Source organism: Myotis myotis, unplaced genomic scaffold (assembly GCF_014108235.1).
Source record: "Myotis myotis isolate mMyoMyo1 unplaced genomic scaffold, mMyoMyo1.p scaffold_m19_p_1, whole genome shotgun sequence".
NCBI classification, from domain to species: domain Eukaryota; kingdom Metazoa; phylum Chordata; class Mammalia; order Chiroptera; family Vespertilionidae; genus Myotis; species Myotis myotis.
The window spans coordinates 42,965,321-42,987,991 of record NW_023416313.1 but is presented as its reverse complement, the minus strand read 5'-3'; the positions used below and the strand labels follow the sequence as shown (position 1 = coordinate 42,987,991).

The 22,671-nt window shown below is 38.5% G+C and overlaps 1 protein-coding gene across 1 annotated transcript in view; it reads left to right on the top strand.

Moving 5' to 3' along the window:
- Positions 1 to 4,393: 4,393 nt before the first annotated feature.
- TMPRSS11D (transmembrane serine protease 11D) overlaps positions 4,394 to 22,671 on the top strand; it is a gene marked incomplete at its 5' end in the record, with an annotated part of 34,633 nt that continues 16,355 nt past the window's right edge. Inside the window, 5 exons of the mRNA XM_036324798.1 lie at positions 4,394 to 4,517; positions 6,025 to 6,143; positions 13,663 to 13,730; positions 15,594 to 15,751; positions 18,218 to 18,256. Coding sequence (XP_036180691.1) covers positions 4,394 to 4,517; positions 6,025 to 6,143; positions 13,663 to 13,730; positions 15,594 to 15,751; positions 18,218 to 18,256 — 508 coding nt within the window. The remainder of the gene's footprint in view (positions 4,518 to 6,024; positions 6,144 to 13,662; positions 13,731 to 15,593; positions 15,752 to 18,217; positions 18,257 to 22,671) is intronic.

Genomic DNA, 22,671 nt, shown 5'->3' with positions numbered 1-22,671 from the left:
GAAATTAGTAACAACGACATGATAATTAACAAAAAACCTCCTCCCATCTGATGTGGACATTTTTCCAGTTTGAGCTTGACAGACCTGGATTCACATTCCAGCTCTGTCACTTACTAGCTGAGTAGCTAAGCCTCTATTTCATCATCTATAAACCAGAGTTATTTACCAGGATTAAGTTAAATGATGTAGAAAAAGTCAATCCAGTACATGGTAAGCACTAAATAGATTATTCTCCAATCTGTACTTTGTCAGTATTCAAAACAAGAATGGATAGCATACAATTGTATTTAAAGTCCCTTCAAACTACAGTACAATTATTTTTAAACTCATCTCCGCAGTCTCATCCATCAGTTTTACCATAAACAAAGCCCCATATGGATTCGTAATGGGTATTGCGCTAAGGACAGGACGTATCCATGCATCTCTACCTTCATGAACTACAGCCTAGATGTGGGCCCAGGCCATACAATCATTGTTTACCACATGAAGGGATAAGGACTATAATAGAGAAATTCATTGGGCATATGAGATCAGATAAGGAGCAGTGAGATCACAAGAAGGGAAAAGAAAGATGCTTGAATTATTTTAAGAATAAAATGGGAATTCGCCAGGTGTCTGACTGGAGATAAGTGGGCAGATGAGTATGTGGCAGAAGATAAGACTCCAGAGGTGACTGTGATGGACTTTAAATGCCATGAGGAAGGTTTGGATGCCACCCTGAGGATCATGAAAAGCTATAGATAAATTTCAAATGAGGTAGGGGAAGGGGAGAGTGTTAAAACCTAAGATTTAATTTTTTTTTTTAAAAAAAAGAATCTCTTGAAATATTTTAAAAGGTTGATTGGAAAGAAACAAAAACCTTAGATTCAATCTAGATCCCTTTTTCTATATCTCATAAGTGAATTATCAGCAAATCTTAACATGGTTTAAATTTAAAATATATCCAGACTCTGACCACTTATGACTACCTCCAATGCAACCACCATTGTGTATACTTCCATTATCTCTCCCATCAATCACTGAATGATTTCCCAAATCATCTCCCACTCCATCCCCAGCACACCATTCTTCTGCACCTCCCAGAGTGAGCCTATTAAAGAAATAGATCTGATGTCATTCCTTTGCTCAAAACCCTCAAAGACTGTCTTTTTCGGAATAAAGACCAAAGCCCTTACATACAAAGCACTGAATGGTCTCCCCTTACCTGCCGACACCCTACTCCTGCCTTTCTCACTTTATCTCCCTCTGATGTATCCTCACCCCTAACTTGCTCACTTCACTTCAGCACAGAACCATTGCTTTATGAGTCAAAATTAAGATAGTGGCCCTAGCTGGTTTGGCTCAGTGCATATGCCTGGGGACTGAAGGGTCCCAGGTTCTATTCTGGCGAAAAGGCACATGCTCTGGTTGCCGGTTCTATCCCCAGTAGGGGGCGTGCAGGAGGCAGCCGATCCATGATTCTCTCTCATCGTTGATGTTTCTCTCTCCCTCTCCCTTCCTCTCTGAAATCAATAAAAATATATTTTAAAAAATGTAGACAGTGTCTGGAACACATTTTCTCTAATAGTTTACAAAGTAAATATTGTCCACAATTGAGTTTGTGTTGTCATAAGCTTTAAAGCCAGCCACTTACAAAGGTTTAAGAACAAACCGCACTAAAAAAAGAGCAGACATTTCTTCAGCTATTTCCTATAGGGTGGAACAATCCATTCTTATGCAGTTAACTATGGCTTGCGAGATTAAGATAATTTGAGCTCCACGCCCTTTGTTTACTGAGTCATATGTCTCATGATGCTTTTCAGTCACTGAATTTAAGATGTTTTCTATGAACTGAAGCAAAGTCAGCTTTAATGTCATTCCCATGGGAGGCTCATCCAAGCTAAAGCATGTGCTGACTCCAGCCTTTATGTTTTTGTTGTCTGGGGTTTGGACCTCCAACTTAAACTTTGTTTTTCAGTACTTCTCTCTTCACATCCATAAATCTTGACATGTTCGCCTCTGGAAATAGTTAATCCCTGGTTGAGGAGGAGGCCCAATCCATTTGAAATTTATTTAGGTTTTTAGGTTTACCCTTGCCTCCAGTGCTGTCTCCTTTTGGCTCCCCTACTGCCGGGCAGCCACTAATATTCACTGAACTCACAAATACCAAACACTATGTGCATCGGTGATCGCTTGTCATGGGCACGACAATCCCATAAAGTAACAGGAGTAAATAGGATCAAAAGTCAACAAATGTCAAAGTGCTCATTTTCTCCAAACTTGGAAATTACCACTAGTGGTTCCTAAACATTGGACTCTGGACCATTAGAAAGTGACCAGTGTCAGTGAGCACCAGTTTCACTAGTAGAGCAAAATGAACAAATAGGAACACTGGAGTAAAAAGACATCCTAAAACTAAAGTCTAATTATTCATCATATTTTTTTTATCATTCTGAGATTATGTCCTTCCTACTTTTACATATTTCAATGTCCTTCTACTAAATGATAATATTTGATCATGGTCAATTTTTTAAAATATATTTTTTATTGATTTCAAAGGGAAGGGAGAGAGAGAGAGATAGAAACATCCATGATGAGAATCATTGATTGGCTGCCTCCTGCATGCCCCCAAATGGGGATTGAGCCTCAAACCCAGGCATGTGCCCTCACTTGGAATCGAACCATGACCTCCCGATTCATAAATTGATGCTCAACTGGGGAGCCACACTGGCCTGGCCAGAGGCATGGTCAATTTTTAATGTGTTTATTCAACAAAATTGAAAGTTGGCAATTCTATGTCCACCTCCAATAATCTGACATGTTACTAGTCCCAGGGCCATAACATATGATATGCAGGGGGTACATTGCAAAATGCCAGGAGGTACCCTTCCATAAGTCTGTGAGTTGGGCAGAGCCCAGAAACCACTAGGCAACCCTGCTGTGAAACCTATAAATGTCTGGGAATATCTGACCTCAGAGCATTCCCTTCACACGTAGACCAGAATGTTGGCAAAACAAGTGGAAAAAAATGAAAGTCGGACTATATTCTGGTTAAATATAAAATACTTTCAGCTCAGTAAAAATCTTAAAATTTGAAACATGGCCAGGTGTTTACACATACAGCAAATATTTATAAATATCATAAATATTTATGAATCACTTATGTATGCCAGGCACCCTACAGAAGTGTCGAAAACATAGCATGAATACCATCTTTACTTTCAAGGTGCTCACAGCCTAGTGAATAACTGATTTAACTAGAAATATAACTAACATAACCTTACTGACCTTCAAAACAGCCTTATGAGGTTGGTATGATTATTCCTATTTTTCAGGTAAAGGAAGTCTCAGATAAATAACAATATGATCACCAATCAAACAAGGGATAGAACAGGAATTCACACTCAGCTCTTCTGACGACCTCCCCAGTATGAGTGTGTGTGCAGTGAGAGGAAGGCAGTGTAAAAGATAGTACCTGGGCTATATGCCTAATGCAATATCAGATACTATTGGATTACACTGCAGTTGACAGATTCATGAGAAAAAGGAATAAATCACACAAATCCTCTGCTGGTGGTGCAATTCTAATTCATTTTGGGAGCTTGCTACTCTCCTGGACCTCAGCTCTCAGCCTCTGGCCACATGCCCATTTTTATAATAAGGATAATATAACAGTGAAAAATGCTACTGTTCTGACTCCCTCCATCCTTGCCCCACTCAAAATGATCTCTTTCTATACAATTCTGAGGATGGTGCCCAGGTGAGGGAGATTACTATAGTAAGTGTCCCACATAGGGTCCTGGAAGAAGTTATAGCAAAACAGAGAACAATTTGGTTTTTATTCTTGAGAATTTCATCAACTGGAAGAAGGGAAAACAGCTGCAAACCATAGGTTAGATTTCCCTATTCTTCTAGCAACTACATGTCAACAACATGCTGAAAAATTTTTGAAAGAAAAACCATTAAGGAGAATGTTGTCCAGGTCAGGTTTATTTCCAGGACTAAATTCCCATCAAGAATCACTTGGTTTTCAGCCCAGCCAGCCTGGCTCAATAGTTGAGCATCAACCTATGAACCAGGAGGTCACGGTTCGACTCCCAGTCAGGGCAAGTGCCCGGGTTGCAGGCTTGATCCTCAGTGTGGGACATGCAGGAGTCAGCTAACTAATGGTTCTCTCTCATCATTGATGTTTCTCTCTTTCTCTCTCCCTTCCTCTCTAAAATCAATTAAATATATATATATATATATATATATATATATATATATATATATATATATATAAATCACTTGGTTTTCCATAAATAGAACCATGTGCAAGCTAATAGGTTTAAGAAGACAGAATATGATCATGAGCACTAAAATAATAGCTTCTCTGCATGAAATAAGTAGCCTGTGATGTTTTTCTCTTGTTCAAAGGCCAGCTCGGGTGCCATCGACCTCAAGATTCCTGAATCCATATGTAGTGCTTTTTGTTGTTATCGCAGTGGTGTTAGTCCTGGCAGTGACGATAGGTCTGCTGATCCACTTTTTAGCTTTTGGTAAGTACCAGAAGATTAAAAGAGCCACTTTTCAGTCTAAATAACTTTCAGATTAAAAACTGGGCTTTCCTTGAAGTCTTACCATTTGCAACAAAATGGATGAACGTAGAGGGTATTATGCTAAGTGAAATAAATTAGATAAAGACAAATACCATATGATTTCACTTATGTACTGAACCTAAAGAATGAAATAAATGAACAAACAAAACAGAAACAGACTCAAAGATACAGAGAACAAACTGATGGCTGCAAATTGGTAGTTACAAAATAGTCAAAGGGGATGTAAAGTTCAGCATCTTGAATATAGTCAACATATTGTAATAACTATGTGTGGTATCAGGTAGGTACTTGAATTATCAGGGGGATCACTTTGTAAATTATATAATTGCCTAACTATTATGCTGTACACCTGAAACTAATATTTTAAAAATTTTGGCCTTCTTTAATTGCCACTTTTAGTTCCTAATATAAGATAATTATATTTTTTTTGCTTATAATCTCCTAACTATGTATTTGTTTCTATATTTTCCCTCAATCTATATATTTTTCTCTTCTCTCTTGGCCTTTTTTTGTCTAATAAACATTATTACCCAGGCAAAAGTATTCTAACCAAAGGAAAAAAAATTTCCAGGTACTTTTCTAATACTAGATTTTGCCTATTTTGACTTTTCATTAATACCATGATTCTCTTTTCATTTAATAACCTGATAAAACTAGAGGCCTAATGCACGAAATTTGTGCAAGGGCCTTGGTTTCAGCCCCCTCCCTCTGCTGCAGCGGCCGGGGCCTCTGCTGCCTCTGCCTTGGCCCCCACCTGCTGCGGCTTTGTCTGGAAGGAAGGATGTCCGGTCTAATTAGCATTTATGCTTTTATTATTATAGATTGTAAAAACAAAATGTTCTAAAGAACTTTAAGTTTCAAAAATAGATGCAGAGGCAAAGAAGTATCGAATAGACTGTCAAACTACAGTGGGAAGGCAGGGGAGGGTTGGGGGGGTGAGAGATCAACCAAAGGACTTGTATGCATGCATATAAGAATAACCAATGGATGCAAGACACTGGGGAGGAGGGGTGAGGGCATGTGCTGGGGGGTAGGGGAGTTTGGGGTGGGGAGGTCAGTAGGGAAAAAAAGGAGACATGTATACTACTATTTGTAATACTTTAAACAAAATAAAATAACCTTAAGTGTCAATCCTAAAATTTGGATGTACCTAAGTATTTGTTAATTTATAATCTGTCTTCTGAAAACACAATCTTACTAGCAGCGGTCCCTCCCCCCACCAGCTGGCCCCGATTGTCCCCACCACCGGCCAGACCGAGGGACCCCACCCGTGCACGAATTCGTGCACCTGGCCTCTAGTTTTATTATAAATACATTTATATTAAGTTTAAAGTATTCTTTCATTTAATAGAAGCAAAATTTTTAAATTATGTAATATAGCCTTCCATAGTTCTGTATAAACTAAAGATTACAGTACTTAGTAATGTGCTTTTTCTTTGTTTTACAGATAAAAAATCTTACTTTTACTCTAGCAGCTTTGAAATCCCAAATGTTAAATATAACGATAAGTTAAATTCACCAGCTACACAAGAGTATAGAAATTTGAGTGGAAGAATTGAATCTGCGGTAAGTTAATATTATCTCTGTTCTTTATTCCATCATAAAAAATATGATAATAAACCTATTATTTTGTAATACATTTGCAATTGCTAGGTGCTCTACATATTTTTCTCTCTTCAAAGGTAAAAGATGTGTTTCTGCTTTTCCTAAGTTAATCTGCTAGTATACTAATTCTTATCCACATTTTCTTAAGTCATGAGTGAAAAGCGTTAGAAGGGGCAGGATTATTAAAACAGATTTCTGGGTCCTAGAGTTTCTGATTCAGTACATCGGGAGTGGGCCCAACAATTTGCATTTCTAACAAGTTCTCAGGTGATGCTGATGCTAGTGATCCAAGGACCATACTTTGGGAACCACTGAGTAAATCCACAATAAAAGCTATCATGGCTGGGGGACTGAACCATCCACTTGTCTAACACATTTTTCCCATGGATGGAAACCTCACTGGGGGCAAAAGTATGAGACAACTGCTTGGTGAGCATGGAATTAGAGCAAGGGACATTAGGTATATTATTTCAATGTTTAATAAGATCAGAATAAATATCAGAATTAGAATGATTTGGGAAGAGAATCTATATCAGGAGGTAGATGTAGAATTAACAATGAGAACATCAGTTTATTGTCAGGAATGGGAACCTCCTGTTCCTACAATAAACATTTATTAAACATTAATCCTGCCAAACATTGTGAACATATAAAAATGGATAGTGCCCTAGCCGGTTTGGCTCAGTGAGTAGAGCGTCGGCCTGTGGACTGAAGGGTCCCGGGTTCGATCCTGGCCAAGGGCACATGCCTGGGTTGCGGGCTCAATCTCCAGTGTGGGGCGTGCCAGGAGGCAGCCAATCAATGATTCTCTCTCATCATTGATGTTTCTATCTCTCTCTCCCTCTCCCTTCCTCTCTGAAATCAATAAAAATGTATTTAAAAAATAAAAAATAAATAAAAAATGGATAGTGGGCCCTGCCCTTGTGGAGCTAAGTCTAACATGAAAGATTAAACAACTCTAAAAATACTTATGATACAAGATATATACTGTAGTGGGTACGTGACATGAGAGCATGGCAAACATGAGTTTGTGGTGAGAGGATAAATTACATTCAGTCACGGAGATCAGAGGTGGCTTCTTATAAAGATGACTTCTCAGGTTGTCTGTAAAGATGAGTAAGTCGCACAACGGTCAAAATATAAGCCAAGGCACAGAGGGGAGAAGATTCTAGCTAACAACTTTGGACTTTATTTTCTAGGCAAAAAGTCTTCAGTAGGAGGTAGCAGGATGGGAACAGGATCCAACAGATTTGTGTTCAGAAATGTAAAAATTAGATTATGAAGAGAAGAGCCTGTATACTAAGACTATTTAGAAGGCCATAACAATGGTCCAGAAAAAATCCAAAAGTCAAGAGCTTGAATTTGGGAATATTACAGAAAATATGGAAATGCAGATAAAACTTCTACCTTCTATCTTAGCAACCCTCCTCCCCAACTTACTACTTTCTCTTCCCAATCTGTTATGAGAAAGCAACAGAAATATTTAGTTATATCATTTATATCATGAGATTCCATTATTTGGACTTCAAGCCAATGGACACTCCTAAATTTCTTGAAGAAGCTACTATGAATATACATTTCAGGAGGCCAGTTACTCATAATGAAGTTTTCACATCCACACAAAGATATCTTGAAATGCTTCAGCTGTGTACTTAGCTCAATGAAGGAAGCAAACTGCAAAGGGAGTTTTGAGTAGACTCCCAGCTTCATCATACGGAATGGAACCCCATTATTTGTCATTTCAGTAAGATGCTAGAGAAGTCCTCAGCCTTCAGGAGGTCACTCCGACCCTGACAGACAGACCAGGTATGTTAGCTCAGCTCATCCTTAGTAAAGCATATGTAAAATTGCAAAAGGCTAATTTGAAGAGAAATGGCATAATAAAGCAAAATATATGTTCAACAATTTAAAAACTAGGAACTAAATTAATTTTTTAAAAGCCCTACCAGCACATTTGGAAGATATTCACTAAGTCTTCAGAACATATTACCCAATGACAAAAAAATTATTAAATTAAACATTATTAATATAAAATTATTAAATATTTCCTAATTTAAGCTTGTTACTCTTATTCTCAAAGAATGTTTTTAAAGTAAATCTTTATATATATATATATATATATATATATATATATATATATATATATATCTTGTTATCAAAATCAAAGTATTTTTAGTACTATCTCTTGTTATAAAGATAATATACAAACATGTAGAAAACTCAGAGTATTCAAGAAATATAAAGAAATAAAATCTCAACACTCATATACATCTACTATTAACATTTTAATGTTCCAGGTACCTTTCTATGCAGATTGCATACATCATACATCCCAGACACATATAATTATCTGTCAGTGGAATCAGACTATACATGCTAATTTATCTACTTTTCTCTCAAGAATGTTATAGAAATAAATATCAATAAATTTAGAAATGTACCATTTCCAATAACTAAGTAGTATTATAGTGTGTAGATATATAATATTTTATATAACCAGCCCTTTATTGACAGTTTTAAATTGTTCCCAGTTTTTCACTATTATATTCAACATCCTGATGACCACCCTTGTTCACACATCCTTGCACATTTGCATGATTATATATTGGGGATATAGTACCAGACATAGAGTTATCAGAGTATGGGATCTATGCATTTAAAAAAAAATTTTTCTAGAGATTTTAAAATGTTTTCTTTGTTTTTACTGAAGATTTTATTGTAGAAGCATTTTAGATTTACAGAAAAGATAATATGGAATTGCCTTATACATCACACCCAGCTTCCTCTATCATTACCACTGACATACAATAGTACATTTGTTACAATTAATGAACCAATGTTGATACATTGGTATTAACCAAGATCCTTATTTTATTTAATTTCTTTCATTTTTACTTAACGTACTTTTCTGTTGTGTTCCCAAATCCCATCGAGAATACGATATTACATTTAGTTCTCATGTCTCCTTAGGCTCTTGTAAACTAGGACAATTCCTCAGATTTTTTTTTTTTTTTTTTTTTTTTTTTTTTTTTTGCTTTTTATAACCTTGCCAGCTTTGAGGAGTATTGACCAGGTATTTTATAGAATGTCCCACAATTGAGGTTTTTCTGAGGTTTTTTTCTCATGGTTAAACAAGGATTATGGGTTTGGGGGATGAAGACCAGAGAGGAAAAGAGTCATATTTATTGCATCATATGAAGGGGGTGCATATTAGCAACATGACTTTTCACTGTTGACCTTGATCACCTGGCTGAAGTAGTATTTGTCAGGTCTCTACACTAAAGGTATTCCCTTCCTTTTCCACACTATACTCTTCAGAAGCAAAACATTATGTGCAAACCACACACTAAGAATAAGGGAGCGAAGGGTTATGCTTTGAATATTTGAAGAATATTTAAAATTCTTCTATTTGTTTGTTTTCCCCATGTATGTGTTTATTCAAGCACCTCTTATACCAATAGAGAGTAGTTTATGTATTTTAAACATTTATCTTAATTTCTAGATTGCACTCCAGAGGGCCCCAGTTTACATTCTCACCAGTGGTATATAAGTATACACAAGTGTGCTTATTTCCCCACAGCATTAACACTAAGCATTGTAAATCTTTTCCATTGTTGCCAATAAGAAAAAAGCAATACAGTGGGGCCTTGACTTATGAGTTTAATTCGTTCCTTGATGGAGCTCGTTAAGGAGCTCATTAACTCAAATTACTCTGTCAACTCAAAGCAAAAAATTGGCCTAGAGATGGCTCGTATCTCGGAAAAACTCGTTAGTCAGGACACTCGTAAGTCAAGGCCCCACTGTATGTCATTATTTTGATTTGCATTTCTTTGATGACTAGTATAATTTAACCTGCCTTCATCTATTAATAAGTCATTTTTATTATTTTATTTATGAATTTCCTGGTCATGAGAGTGCCCATTTTATTATTAACTAGAGGTCCAGTGCACAAATTTGTGCACAGGTGGTCCCTCTGGGTGACCTGCAGGGATTGGTGGAAACCCACAGTCCAATGCCGCCTGAAGCTCCTACCTGCTGCCCCCTCTCATCCCGGCCTCACTGTCCCTGCCATGGGCTCGAGCCCAATCAGTCCCAATTGGGAGAGGCTCGTGCTGCCACAGCAGCACTTACCAGCCATGAGCCCTGCATCTGGTTCCCTCCCAAGGGGAGTAGCCTGTGGGAACCAGCTGAAACTGGCTCTCCAACATCCCCTGAGGGGTCATGGATTGGGAGAGGGCACAGGCCAGGCTGAGGGACCTTACCAGTGCAAGATTAGGCTGGGGAGGGAATGTGGGAGGGCTTTAGGGTGTGTCCAGCCCATCTTGCTCAGTCCTGATTGGCCGACCCCAGCAGCAAGCTAACCCACCTATCGGAGCATCTGCCCCCTGGTGGCCAGTGCACGTCATAGCGAATTGTTGAGCAGTCTTAGCAAATCATTAGCATATTACACTTTGTTCAGTTGTTCTGCCATTTGGTCTATTTACATACAACCCTTTTATTATATAAGATTATTATATAGGAAGAAGCATTTGTCCTTTTTACATAATCTTGGGGGGGCTTTCTTTATTAGAAAATTAAAATTTATCTATCATTCATGTTGCATATATTTTCCTGATATGGGATTTGACTTTCAACCTTGTTTATAATGTAGGGTTTTTTTTATGCCCAATAGGTTCAGTATTTTTATGTAGCTAAAATTATCAATCATTTTAATGATTTCTTACTTTTATGCCAAGTTAAACATGTCTTTCTCCACTCCAAATATTCTAACATGTTCACTCACATTTCCTTTTTTGTACTTTAATTATTTCAGGTTTTGTAATTTTATCTTTGATTCATCTGAAATTTATTTTATAGTAAGATAGATATACAGTTTTTTCCCAAGAAATAGCTAGGTGGTGGTACCAAAACTATATGTTAAATAGTGTAATTGATTTATTTGTCATGCTACCTTTATCATACACTAAATTTTTCCTTTTATTTTTCTGTATTCTACTCCCTACCACTGATTAATCTTGCCTCACAGTACCAAACTAGAGTACTATGGCTTTAGAATCTATTTAAACACCTGTCAAAGCAAGATCTCCTGTGAAATTTTTCTGATGTATGATTTTGGTAATCTTATACATTTACCCTTCTGTAAAAACACATAAAACATTTAAAACATAACATGAATAATACTTTAAAATTGTGCTTTATAGTTTACATAGCACTTTGACATATATTATCTAACCTTCAACTCATAACAGCCATATGAATTAATAAATCATTTTTATAGGCCAGTAAGCAAAGGTTGTGAGATTAAGAAACTTCAAAGGCCATTCAACTGGAAAGTTGTAGAACCAGAATTTAAACCAAGGTGTCCTGACCACAAATCCAAGAATCATATAATTTCCCATTGGTAACATCAGTACCCTCATTATCCTTGTCCCATAGACAACATTGTTCTACTTAATGAGCAGTGAACTAGTCCTGGAACCTTCTATTATATTAAGCAATTCACTTTGCTTTTCTGGTTCTGTTTACTCATAAGTAAAATAAATTTGTTGGGCTAGATGATTTTTATAGTACTTTCTAATACAAAAAGCCTATGATTTTGTGATTTCCATGAGAGATATTTGTGCCACCCATTCACCTGTTTTTCTTATCCTACCTTTCTGGCCACTCCTCTATGTCCTTTACAGGCTCAAGCTCCTCTACATGGCCATTTAATGTTGAATTCCCCAAGGCTTTGGCCTATTCCCTCCTCTCTTCTCACACTGTTTTCTATCTCTAGATAATCTCATCTACGAGCATGACTTCAACCAAAATGTATACTAGTGACTCACTCTATCTCCAGCCCAGACTTTTCTTTTGTACTTCAGAACTTTTCACCCATTTGCCAGCTTGATATCTCTACTTGACATTTTTTTTAAAATATATATCAAATATATTATGTCCCAAAACCAAATCTATGATCTTTTCACGCCATCCTAGCCTTCTTCTAACAATCCTAGCCACATTAATGATAATGTCATTTATTCAGTTTTTCAAACCAAAAACTTAGAATTCACCCTTAACATACTGCTCTCTGTCATTCCAAATATCAAATTCATTACCAATTCTTGTAGGTTTTATCCCACATTATTTTTCAAATCCATTCATATCTCTCCTTCTGTGCTACCACCGCATGCATCCAAGCCATCACCTCTACTCTAGAGTACTAAAATAGCACCATAACTAATTGGCATTATTTCTTCCCTAAGAAATAACACATCCAGAGATGCTGTTCTCAACTTGCAATCTGATTATATTTTCTTCTTACTTAAAAAATGTCAGTGACTTCCCATTATTTAAGATAATGCTACATGGTCTGGCCTTTCCTATCACCGTAGCCTAGCCCCTTTGCTCTCTATGCTGCATGCTCACACTGGCCTTCGTTTATTCCTTAAACACAACCTATCTGTTCCCACTGCAGAACTTTGCATGTGCCATTCACTCCACCTGTGAAGTTTCCATCCTCTTCAACCAGCTAACTGAGAAAATGCGAGTCTCATTCTTACAAATGGTCAAGGCCTCTCTAGAAAAGAAATTATCATTTTGTCAAACAGCTGGTTGGTTTGACATCTGCCTATAGAAATGGATATTGAAAAAGTAAAATACAAGATGGTGTAATAGAGATTGCATAAACTTTACAATTTAAAGAATTGGCTTCAAAATCTGGCTTACTGTAGCATTCAGCATGCTACTTTATTCCCCTGCCTTCATCTTTTCATATCCAACTCCACCTTGGTGCAACCTCACAGTATAAAGGAATGGATTCCACTCTCAATTACAAAACCTTACTATATCTGACCTTGCAATTTGGGGGAACTGTTCCAGCCCTAGAACCACTCCTCATTCACTGTAAAGCTAAACTTCAAGAGGGCCATCCTTGCTGGGACTGAGCAATGATTCAGGGAGATAGCTAAGGGCAGGTCAGGAAATTACCAACCGATGCTAAAAATACCTGATGCTTACATATTAATTAGAAATATCAAGGAAAAGGCTGCCTTTTGCTTTTTTCTCCCCTTCTCTTCAAGATCTCCATTGCTACCCATTTTAACCTGGTTTTAACTTTTAAAAGCAGTTGTTAAAAGGGTTACACAATATAAGTTGTATCAGTGGACTTCCCTAATGTTGGCTTGCCACCAAATTACATAACACGGTCTCTCGTTGAGTAAAGCATCTAGTGTGTTTAGAATGTCTTCTGGTGAGACACATCTTATCCGCTATCATCTTTGTGCAACAAATGAAAAAAATGGGCCTACATAAAAAGGTTATATAACCTGCCTAAATCAATCCCATGTATTCTGAAATGGAATGGAACTAAACTGAGCTGAACTAGTTACTCAGTCCCTATTATCTCATGTACGTAAGTCTCATGTTGCTAGGTTGGGAGCAAAGATTAAGGAGAAGAACTGTAATTACAGAGGGTTTCCTCCCCCCTTTATTTCTACAGATTACTACAACATTCAAAAAATCAGATTTAAGAAATCAGTTCATCCGAGCTCATGTTGTCAAACTGAGGTAAGTGGAACAATATCAAAAAGTATGGAAACTTGGATGCAATTTGGCCCATTTGACTTTTATTCACAGCATGAATAATGAATGAAACTTTCACAGAATTCAATGCAATATTATGAGAATAGTATCATAAGCAATTTAAAAAACAATGCCAAAACAAAACAAAAAAATGTCAGATATGACCTATTTATCTACTAATATAAATAACTACATTTAATTTTTGGTAGGAAAAAGAGAAAGGGTTGGAGAGAGATATGGGTGAAGGTAAGGTAACAGGGCTGTCCTGTTGTATAAATCCAGTGGATATCATTCACAATGCAGTCTATGTAAACAGGGCCCCCTGGAGTTATGCAGTGCTGTGGTCCTGGCCTTATACATCCAAGATCAGAACACTACAGCCAACATCAAAAGTGGCTTTGGGTTTTTGATTGCCTGGAATGCTGTAATATAAAGATGCTGTGGCAAATGCAAGCATGTCTGTCATGAATTAATAACAGGGGGAGTAGCAGCATGCATGCTAGCTATTTGCTATTCCTGCCTTAATTCAATGTGTACCTATTTACATGATGTGATAAGACAAGCATTCACAACTAAAATAGTCACCCTTCACTAACCCTACCACAAATGCCTCAAACGCCCACATTGCTCAATTCTACAAGCAACGTGCAAACATTCTTTGAAAGGAGAATGATTCTGTTCTTTCTCAAATACTAATACTACAAGAAAATTAATTTTTCTTATTCTCTGTAGAGTTACCTAATAAGAAGCCATGGAGATAGAGCTCTGGACGGATAAATTTTGTTGAGAGTTAGAGGAGTGGGCAGAATCCATGAAAAAAGTATTTTCCAAAATGCACTTCAGTGCACATTTGCCTTAGTACCTTCTTGTGAAAGTCTCTGTATTAGCCACCAGCTCTCAAAACATGTAGGACTGAATGAGCTATCTGTATTTTCTCTCCCTTTATTCACTTACCCTTAGCTGAACCTATTTCCAAATCTGAACCTATCATCTCTCCTTCACCAAATGTTACTCTTCTAGTGTTGCATACCTCTATTAATGGCAAAAGCTTTAACCTAGTTGCTCAAGAAAGAAATATGAGTCATTTTTAATTTCTGTCTTTCCTTCAATCCACATTATGTATGTATTTATATATGTGTGTGTGTATATATATATATTTTAATACATATATAAATAAAATGTCTCTTTGAGACATTTTATTTATATATGTAGTAAAAAATTTACTAAACCTTTATCTGACTTCTTCCTACCATCTTCATCTCTGAGCTTATCTTTTACTACTTTCCACTCTGCTCTTTACTCCACTAGACTTCTTTCAGTTCTTCACTCTTCTTAACTCAGACCTTTATGTAAGCTATTCCCTCTGCCTGAAATACACACACACACACACACACACACACATACACACACACACACACTTTTCCCCCTCTCCCTTCTGTATTAAAATATAGTGTGTTAATGGAGAATTTGAGCTACAGAAAGCAAACACATCAGGAAATGATTACCCTTGAAAAGCCAGTTTTTATTCACAATTCCCAAGATGAAGTGACATGACTCTTTGATAGGGTTGTTATGAAGATCAAATAAATTATTAAGTATAAAACACTGTCCTGTGTGAGCAGCTATTTACATGTTTATCTTTCACTAAGGATCCCTTTCCTTTGAATTGCACATTTATATATTTTCTACTTTTTCTCTTGTTAGTCTTTTCTTACTGATTTGTAGAATTCCATATTTATAGTAGGTACCAATCATTTGTCGCTTTCTGAGTTGCAAATATATTCTCCTTGTCTGTGGCAGATAATTATCATAATTATCCATTTTTAAAAATATCTTTATGATTTTCAGGCAAAAAGGCAGTGGTGTGATGGCAGATACTGTTATGAAATTTAAATTCTCTAGAAATAACAATGCAGCATCAATGAAAAGCAGAATTGAGTCTGTTTTACATCAAATACTGAATAACTTTGGAAACTTGGAAATAAACCCTCCAACTGATGTAGAAGGCAAGTACCTTGTTTTTTGCCATTTTATTTCAATATATCCCTCAATGTAACTAACCCATGTTTTAAATTAATGAGAAACTGGCCTTTTTCCCCCCTGGAGTTAAACTTTGTGAAAACAATATATTATGAATCTAGGTACAATATGTAGCCCTCTAATATGAAACATTTTAAAGTTTAAAGAATCATCTAGAATTCATATAGTAAATTTCATTTATTAAAAATTCTTTATTAATTTTCCCTTTCAATACTCCTTATGAGGAATGTTGTCAGGTGTTCAATTGAATGTATGTTACAGGAATGGTAAATATCTTCTCAAAGTCAGAGACCCATTTAATGACCCCACTCAGAACAGAGCACGCAGGTGTAAGATTTCTAGTAAATACTTGTAGAATAAAGAAGGAAATTAGGAAATTTAGTGATATCTTTATATTCTTTCTGAAAATTATCTCTACTTCTGCCTTTCTTGAATCTATGTCTGTTTTCTTCATCCCAATTGCTACCTCTCTAGTTCAAGCCAACATCATCTCTCATTTGAACTTTTGCACCAGCTTTCATACTGCTCTCCTTATATTTTTTTCTTGGCCCCTTCCAATCTATTTTCTACAAATTCATTAAGGAAATGTTTTACAATACAAATGATTTTCCTTACAAGCCTCACACAGCTTCCCACAAAACACACACACACACACACACACACACACACACACACACACACACAGACACCTTTAAGTGGAATACCATATTTTCTGGTTTGCCCAGGACAGTCTCAGTTCATGCCAGTTATCCCAAGAACCATGATAATTATTGCCCCCTAAATGTCCTGGTTTGGACAATAAAGGATATAGCCACTTCATCTAAAGCACTGCATGATTTGGTTCATACTTACCCCTCCAGCCTCGTATTATACCACTCTCATCCTCATTCTGGCCACACTTTCATTTTCCCCAACTGCCAGGCTCCTCTCTTCCTGCTTCAGGGCCTTTGCACGCATTGCTCCCATTTGTTATAATACTCCCTAGATCACCCCTGAGCATCTGTCAGTTTTCATCAGAATTATTACTTTCTAATGTAAACCTTTTCTAACTTCCGTTATTCAACTACCTACCCTTGTCACAGACTCTTTCATTTACCTTCACAGTATTTATCTCAAAGGAAACCACAAAATTATTTATGTGATTTTTGTACTGTTTATCTTCATCCTCTTCTGTAAGTTTCCTAAAGGCAAGAACTAGTCTGCCTTGTTGATCCTACTGTCCTACTACTCAGCATCTAGTATAATAGATACTCCATTAATATTTGTTGCATGACTAAAGGAAAGGAATTACTTAGTACATGCATAAAATTTAAGGACACTCCTCCAACTTTGTCTTATAACACATTTAATAAACCATGATTCTCTCACAATAAATTCAAGATTAAAGGATTTTGGTGGCTCCCACACTGGACCGCTATTTAATCTGGATTTTACCAACAGAGAGGAAAGCAATTTGAAATCTGTTGGTAAACAATCATTGCACCAGGACCACAAAGTTTTCTCCCCAGCCCCTCCAAGCCCTCCCAGTCCTACCTTGGACTCCTATTTCCTCTGCCAGCAAGTAAAGAGTTAATCCTTGGCACAGAACAGACCTCCAAGACACTGCTCCAGTTCCATGGCTGGTCATGTCCTTTCTGACTGGCTGACACTCAGACACTAGTTTGTTTAATCCTCACAACAATCCTATCTTATATTTTTATTGTTAACACTCAGAAAAGCTAGATAATTGAGTCAACATGTAGGGGCGTCAGGATTTGAAGTCAAGTCTCTCTTATTCTAAGGAGGGAAAGCAATGGTCAGCTCTTTTTATTTTTGTTGCCTCTAAAAAGGATTTTTTAGCTCCTCTGACACACAGCAGATGAGATACCAAAGCCCTGTGTAACTACTGGCAGCCAATAAATTTGCACAGATTTATTTTAGAGAGTATGATAAGCACGTCTGAGTTTAGATTTAGCTTATAGGAAATATGAAGCTGATTTCAATCAGAGAAGAATATGACCTGATATACATTTTTAGAAAAATCAGCATGGTAAAATAGAGATGGATGCATGCAAAGTGCAAAGGAACCCAGTTTGAAGGTTATTTTAAGAGTATAGGTGTCAAATGACGAAAGCATGAACTAATGCAATAGCCAAAGGGATGGAGAGAATGGGGCTGATTCAAAGGAAAATTAGAAGCGAGAAGGTACAAAATGTGGAAACCAATAAGATGTGAAAATTACAAGAAAGAAATAGTTAAACGGCCATTCCAGATGTCTAGCCATTGGTGGAAGTGATGTCATTACTAAATGAGGAGCCGAGGAATCTGTATTTTAGCAGCTGTCCAAGTGTTTCTGGCTATGGGAGTCTGAGGGCTACCCTTTAAGAAATTACAATAAAATTACACACAGTCCTTAATGTACTAATCTCAGTCTTTTTGTTTTTTGACACCAGCTATTGATGACCAGGAAGCAGTAAATATGTTCAATCAAGGTAACTTTTAAAATTATTCTGTAAATATGATTTACCAGAATATACAGAGTAAGTGGTCAAGTCAGTTGTGCCCTTTGCCAAGACAGCGTCTATTGAGGTGATACCTTTATTCTTAGTTCACTCACGTGGGATGTTGTTGAGATAAGACACTGCTGATTCCATTGGCGATAGAGTGTTATTCAGGTTTCCCCTCCTTGAGGAAAAAAGCCGTAGCAGTGGCATTCCTCCCAATCTGTAACAAGTGTGGCCTCTTGAAAAATTTCTTGGCAGCTTTGGGAAGCTTTTCCTGCCCTGGTCCTATGGTGACATTTCTGTAGAATTGTAATTTATGTTGGGTGATATCGTTTATATGGCTTCTCCTAACTACCAGAATAGTGTGCTTTGTTGTGGAATTATGTTAATTATAAAGTATAAATTTTTTAAAATTATAAAATGTGCTGCCAGTTTTATGTTGATAATCTAAAGGACAAGTCACTACTTTCCACTGTCATTCTGTATACTCTCTGGCTAGGATAGCTGAAATATAATCACTAGAAAACAGCAGTTGTCTGATGATAAAATGTAGTCAGAAAGTAATTTAATATACCTCAATAGCTGGCCTATTTCAGATACTTAAATGATGTTATAAGATAATGCTACTCTATGGGTGTTGTTCAACTTTATTATATATTTAATGCATTCTTCTTCATTTTAGTGAAAATGTGCTTAAGTAAATTTCTAGAGGATTTGGTTGGCGGTACAACAAAGGAATATATGTCCCATGTATATTCTTTTAAATATATATATATTTATTGATTTCAGAGAGAAAGGGAGAGGGAGAGATAGAAATATCAATGATGATGATGAGAGAGAATCATTGATCAGCTGCCTCCTGCACGCCCCCTACTGGGGACTGAGCCCACAACTCCAGGCATGTGTCCTTGACCCGAATCAAACCTGGGACCTTTCAATCTGCAGGCTGACGCTCTATGCACTGAGCCAAACCAGCTAGGGCTCCATGTATATTCTTTTTTTAAAATATATATATTTTATTGATTTTTTACAGAGAGGAAGGGAGAGGGCTAGAGAGTTAGAAACATCGATGAGAGAGAAACATCAATCAGCTGCCTCCTGCACACTCCCCACCGGGGTTGTGCCCGCAACCAAGGTACATGCCCTTGACCAGAATCGAACCTGGGACCCTTCAGTCCGCAGTCCGTGTATATTCTTAATAGAAGTCTAGACCTTTTCTATCTGAGAAGTCTATTACAAAAAAAAACAAAAAAACAGAAAAGCCTTTGGATGGTTGTCATATTGAAGCAGTATCACTACCTTAGAGCTGGTCCAGCAATAGAAATTGGTGGTGGTGATTTACCTCTAATTTCTTAGTAATAAACCAGAGGAAGTAAATCATGCAAATGGGAATTGAGAGGAACTGAGTGACTGGCCAACCCCAGCCCACTTCAGCTTTGGCCATTGCAGTGATCATGGGCTCTCTTAAGATTTTTATTTGTTTACTAGAGGCCCAGCGCACGATTAAATCGTGCATGTGTAGGGTCCCCTAGGCCTAGCCTGCCATCATGGCCATGTCCACCGTCCCTGACACCTCGCATGCTCCGCGGACTCTGCCGCCCCTTGCCCTCCACTGGATGCCAGGTTCTCACCTTCCCTGGGCCTGGCGTTCACCCACTTGGAGGATGCTTGTAGGCAGCAGCCCCATTGTGGACCGGCTTTCGGCACCCTCCCCTTTGGCCATGACCCACGGGCCACACAATCTGGTATCAGGATGCCGGGATGTCCTTCTGCTCTGTCTAGGCTCGGGTAGTAACCACGGCCGCCACCACAGTCACCATGCAAGAGTAAAGCCGGCAGGCCGGTGGCACACACAAGTGCACACTCCCTTACACTCCCCCTTGCACCTCTCAAAGGTTAGCCCCACCCTGTCGAATCCAGCCAATCTGGGAGTCCTGCTACCCCACCTCCAGCCAATCTGCTCGCCCACCGGCCTCACCCCCCCCTCCCACACCTGCCTTCCCAACAACCCTGGAGGCTCTCAGTCTTTTGAGCTGAACCTTACAACCCAAAGAAGGCGGGGAGGGCCACCTGACACACCAGGTAACTGAAGTCCGAGGCTGAGTGTGAGCACAGCTCCTCTCTGTTCCCTCCCATGGAGCCTGTCCTATCCCTCTGCGCCAAGTGCTCAGGTCCCGCCCCTCCCTGACATCAAGGGCCTATTCTGCCTGCCCGTCTCCCGCCGCCCCGCCACCACCACAGCACCCCTGCCGCCCACCACGCCCTGGCCACCCACAGTGCCCTGGCTCTGCTCCCGCCTCCACCACCTCTACTTTGCTCCCTTCTGCAGCGCTTGGCTTCCTTCAGTCTTCGCTCCCAGCCGGTATATGCAAATTAACCACCATCTTGGTTGGGTTAATTTGCAAATAGTCGCTCTGATTGGCTGGTGGATGTAGCGAAGGTATGGTCAATTAGCATCTTTGTCTTTTATTAGTGTAGATTTCATTCTTTTTTAAAATTTTTAATTTTTTATAATTACAGTTCATATTCAATATTATTTTGTATTAGTTTCAGCTGAACATTTTAAATAAACCTTGTTTGTGTGTGTGTGGTGAGAATGTTTAAGATATACTCTCAGCAATCTTCAAGAAATTACTTGAAAAGGAATTACTTTATTTTTTTTTCAAATTAGCTTTTTTTAAAAATATATATATATTTTATTGATTTTTTACAGAGAGGAAGGGAGAGAGATAGAGAGTTAGAAACATCGATGAGAGAGAAACATCAATCAGCTGCCTCCTGCACATCTCCTAATGGGGATGTGCCCACAACCAAGGTACATGCCCCTGACCGGAATCGAACCTGGGACCTTTCAGTCCGCAGGCTGATGCTCTATCCACTGAGCCAAACTGATTTCGGCGAAAAGGAATTACTTTAGATCCGCAAAATATTCTTGAGAATGACAGGATCTTAAGCTTTCTCACTACACACACACATAGGAAAGAGCTAACTATGTGAGGTGATGGATGTGTTATCTTGATCTTCGTTATTCAATAATGTACATGTATATCAATTCATCACATTGTACACTTTAAACATACAATTATATTGATCAGTCATTTCTCAATAAAGTAAGGGGGAAATGTAGTTTCTGATTTGTTCCCTAGTGTGGGTCTGAGAGTCAATATTTCTTTTCTTTTTTCAGCTTTGAGGTATAATTAACAAATAAAGTTGCAAGTTGAAATATAAACTAGACAATGTCAAACTTTGGAAGATTACCCTATGTAGTTAATTAACACATCCATCACCTCATATATTTACCCTTCCCCCACCTTTTTTGGTGAAACATTTAAAATCTATTCTCTTAGAACATTTCTATTATGAAATACAGTATTATCAACTGTAATTACTAGCTTTTACATTAGATCCTCAGACTATATTCACCTTATAGCTAAATGTCTGTACCCTTTCAGCAAACTTTCCTTATTCTTTCCCCCCATTCTCCTTAGCCCCTGACAACAACTTTCTACTTTCTGTTTCTATGAATTTGACTTTGATTTAAGACTAGAGACCTGGTGCACAAAAATTTGTGCACTCAGGGGTGTCCTTCAGCCCGGCCTGTACCCTCTTGCAATCTGGAACCCCTCAGGGGATGTTCACCTGCTGGCTTAGGCCCGCTCCCTGGGGGAATGGGCCTAAGCTGGCAGTCAGACATCCCTCTGGCAGCCCAGGATCCTTCAAGGGATGTCCACTTGCCAGCAGGGAGCAGGCCTAACCTGCAGTCAAACATCCTTAGTGCTGCTGAGGAGGTGGGAGAGGCTCCTGGCACCTCTACTGTGATGGCAGCCGTCAACCTGGCTTGTGGCTGAGCAGAGCTCCCCCTGTGGGAGCACACTGACTACCAGGGGGCAGCTCCTGCATTGAGCATCTGCTCCCTGGTGGTCAGTGTGTGTCATAGTGATTAGTCATTCCCAGTTGTTCTGTTGTTAGGGTCAATTTGCGTATTACCCTTTTATTATGTAGGATAGAGGAATCGTGCACAGGTGGGGGCCGGCTGGTTTGCCCTGCAGGGTGTCTCGGATCAAGGTGGGGGTTCCGCTGGGGTGCCTGGCCAGCCTGGGTGAGGGGCTGATGGCCATTTTCAGGCTGGCTACTCCCCTCAATGACCCAAGTTCCCAGCCTCTCCTTTTTTTTCTGGGATTTATTTATCTTCTATAATTGAAACTTTGTAGCCTTGAGTGGAGCCCAGGTCCAGCAACCCAGGCTCCCAGCCCCTCCTTGAGTGGAGGCCATTGCTGGCTGGAAGCAAGTATCTGGGATTTATTTATTTTCTATAATTAAAACTTTATAGCCTTGAGTGGAGCCAAGGGCCAGCCAGGGTAGATCGGAAGCTTGGCTTCCTCCATCACCGGGGCAACCCAAGC